Here is a 3,675-nt window from a genome sequence, read left to right on the forward strand (position 1 = left end):
GAGGCCGGTTCCCCAGCGCTCGGGGGCCTGAGCCGCCAACTCAGCCTCGTCCCTCTTCTCCCATAGGTTTGCACGCAGAGGACGGAGCCCAGCAGTGATGGGTCAGAAACTCTGCAAGTGGTTGCGGTCGACGCGCACGGCGTGTGCGGAGACACAGGAGGATGTCGGCTCGGAAGAGCCAGGTGAGAGCCAAGTATCCCTGCATGCGCGGCCTGCGGCCCTGCCCCTCAGCTGGCACAGCCGGCACAGAGCAGCCCCTGGGACAGCCCAGGGGGCACCTGGCCCCGCAAGGCGCTCACTGCTGTTACTCTCTCCTCTCCAGCATGCGTGCTTTGTGGCCGAGTGGATGAGGACTCGGGCATCCTTGGCTGCAAAGTAGAGATTGATGGATTGTACATCCATGAGTTTTGTGTGGTGAGTTCCCTTGTGGCTCCTGCCACCTGCCTCCAACCAGTGATTCCCTCCTTTCTGCCCCAACTAGACCATGCTCTTTCCCCTTGTACAGATATTTGCCAGCGGCCTTTGTCAATACATGGAAGGCAGCAACGAGGCACGTTTTTGTGCAGAAGACATCACACGCACAGTGAGGGAGGCAGAGCAGACGGTGAGCACTGGACCGGAACAGGGAGCTTGGTGCCAGGAGAGCTTAGCCTGGTCCCAAGAAAGCAATCCCAGCCCCTCCTCTCAGCTCCAGGAGACACTCCTGCACTTGCAGACCAGCCCTGTTCACCAGGCAGCTCTGCAGAGTGCCACCCAGCCCTGCCCGCATCCTGCGCCCTGCCCAGAGGTGCGGGGCCCGCTGCGTAGGCCCTGAGCCTGCAGCTGATGGGGGCTGCTCTGCTCTTTCCAGCTCTGCTTCGTCTGTGGCAGTTCGGGGGCCACCGTCATCTGCGCAGAGCCAGGATGTGAGCAGAGCTTCCATCTGCCCTGTGCCTATGAGGGTCAATGCGTCACCCAGTTCTTTGGAGCGCTCAGGTAAGGGCCGCCAGGTGCGGCCTGTGGCCTCCAACCCTGCTGTCAGCACCAGCCACAGCAGCGAGGAACGCGTTGTGAACCTCCCAGCAGCCTGACAGAGCCAGAGCCAAGGCCTGGGGCTCCTTCCCGTTCCTCTGCCCTCCTCGCAGCCCTTCTCACCTCGCCCATCCCTTCCATCTTCCCCCAGGGCCTTCTGCAGGGAGCACAGCCCGCAGCAGGCAGTGCAGGCAGAACCGGCGCCGGACACGACCTGCCTCATCTGCATGGAGCCTGTGGGTGACAGCAGGTCGTACGGCACCATGGTGTGCCCAGCCTGCCAACACGCCTGGTTCCACCGGGCCTGCGTCCAGGTAGGAGCCCTCCCCTTGAGCTGCAGCACCGCAGGCGCTCAGCAGCACCAAGCAGCACTCAGCTCACACCCACACTGCTTGTGTTTCTGCTGCAGGAACAGGCACTGAGCGCAGGGATTTATTGCTTCCGGTGCCCCCACTGCAGAGACAAGGAATCTTTCCTGCGAGAGATGCTGAATGTGGGGATCCGAATCCCATTCAGGTTGGTGTCCTTCAGACAGCTCTTGAGATGCCTGGCCCTTGGCAGCCATTAACGTGGGCCTGAGCATCATTGGGAAGCTGAAAGCAGGGATAAGGTGGATGGGGATGGATGGATTTCAGGGGTTAGTTTCAGTTCTGGGCCAGTGAGTGCTCATCACATTCCCTCCCTTCTCTGGCAGAAAACCAACATGGGATGACAACTATACCTATTCATCCCTGGGTGTTCGGTACGAGCGCTGCGTGGCCATCAACTGCCTTTACCCCCTTGGCAGAGGGCATTCAGGAGAGGGGTGAGTGAGCTCAGCTGCCCTCTGGGGCTCTGCGTGGCATCGCAGCCTCACCACAGGCTGGGGGAGCACAGACTGAGCACCAGAGCTGTGCCGGGCACTCCCTGGCTCAGGGCACTTTGTGCTCACGGCCACAACCCGTTGCTTTCCACAGACCTTGGGAGATGCTCCTCTGCAGCTCCTGTGCTGCACGAGCCACACACCGCCGCTGTTCCCAGCTGAGTAACAGCACAACCAGCTGGGAGTGCGACAGCTGTGCTGCTGGAGAGGGCACCGGTAAGAGGAAAACAGCCGCGTGCTGCTGGGCTGGGGACAGGCGAGGCCTGGCAGCGGCTGCTCAGAGCGGCCTTGCTCAAATCCCTCCAGCCCGGGACAAACAGGAGCCAGTTCCACCCCATGGCTGGGATGCCATCCTGCTCACCTTCCTGCCTCCCCTTACAGCCTCCAGCACCAGATCACGTCTTGCTGGCCTCGGCACCACCAGCCAGCAGGGACTGCGGCCATCCCGAGGATCCTCAACAGAGAGCAGCAGTACCGGCACCTCCATCCAGGCACCATCGGGGCCAGCTCACCGCTCCGGTGTGCCTGAGAGCAGCGGCCTGTCCATCCAGCGAAGGACAGACCGCAGGAGAATCGCTCCACGTGCACGCCGGGATGCAAACAGCTTGAATGAGTCCCGGGGACGCCGTGGAAGACGCCAGGGGACATCTCGGTCCTCGAGGCGCTGCCCTGCACTAAGATACAACCGCAGGTGCAGGCAGGGACAGCGGGCCCGGACAAGAAGCCGCTCTCCGTTGCGGCGCCGGGCCCCAGCATCTCCGAGCCGGCCCCAGAGACACCGAGGGAGCCGGCAGACAGCAACCCCAGGTGCTCAGAGCTGCACCCGCAGCTCCTGCACATCGGCAGCACCGGGGTCCTCCAGGGCTTCCCCAACGGCCCACGGAAGCCCATCCAGACATCCGGGGCGGGCCCGCACTCGCAGCCGCTCGCCTCTCCATCGCCGGGCTGCGGACACCGACAGCCAGCCCCGAAGACGCCGCACCAGCCGGTTCAGGCGGCGAGGGCCAGCCCAGGGGCGGAGCCGCTCCCGGGTACCACGTCGGGCCCAGCACATCACCGGCCGGCCCTGCTGAAGCCGTGGGAGCAGCCATCTACAAGCTCCGTTCCAACCTCTTACCCTAAACCCCATCCCTAATCCTATCCAATGTCATCCAAACCCATCTCAATAAAACTTAATTCCCTTATGCCACTGTCAGTTTGGTTCTTCTCTGCCTTTCCAGGCATCGCTGTGTTCATCATCCTGCACACAGATCTGGTTACTGGGGACTCTGCTTTTATGGGGTGTCTGGGACCCCCCTCTGCTGCACGCACCTCGTTGGGGTCTTCCTGCCCCTCGGTGTGCAGCAGCACCAGGGTCACTCCGGGCTGGTGTGGGTGGTCATGCACCACGTCTAGATGCCCTTGGCCATGAGGGAATGGTGCTGCAGCTGGAGATGGAGGGGCTGCAGGGGGGAGGCGGCTCTTGCAGCCAGCGCACAGTGAGGGGCCCGGTGCCGGACGCAGCCCTGCTGGAACCCGGCGTGTTGGTGCTGCCGAAGGCACTGGGCGGCACATCCACCCTCCTGGGCCCACCTGAACGCTACGGGGCCTGTGGCTCCAGCAGTGTCCCAGTCGAGCGTTTACGTCTTGCCGTGATGTTCTCCAGGCTCTGCCTGTGGGCTGTTGCCCGCTGATAGTTGTACCACTCATTGCAATAAACGACTCACAGAATCACAGCATCTCTCTGGTTGACAAAGACCTCTAAAATCACCAAGTCCCACCGACCACCCCCCAGCTGCCCACGTCCCTCAGGGCCACATCCC

The 3,675-nt window shown here is 62.7% G+C and overlaps 1 protein-coding gene across 1 annotated transcript; it reads left to right on the plus strand.

Annotated features, from left to right (window-relative positions):
* Nucleotides 1-484: 484 nt before the first annotated feature.
* On the plus strand, nt 485-2,946 carry LOC140250552 (PHD finger protein 7-like). Its single transcript, XM_072333374.1, is given in 8 exon segments — nt 485-604; nt 851-975; nt 1,163-1,379; nt 1,382-1,527; nt 1,706-1,816; nt 1,968-2,089; nt 2,255-2,414; nt 2,769-2,946. Coding segments are annotated over 8 exon segments (1,179 nt in total).
* The last annotated feature ends 729 nt before the right edge of the window (nt 2,947-3,675 follow it).

Source organism: Excalfactoria chinensis, chromosome 1, assembly GCF_039878825.1.
Source record: "Excalfactoria chinensis isolate bCotChi1 chromosome 1, bCotChi1.hap2, whole genome shotgun sequence".
Lineage (NCBI taxonomy): Eukaryota > Metazoa > Chordata > Aves > Galliformes > Phasianidae > Excalfactoria > Excalfactoria chinensis.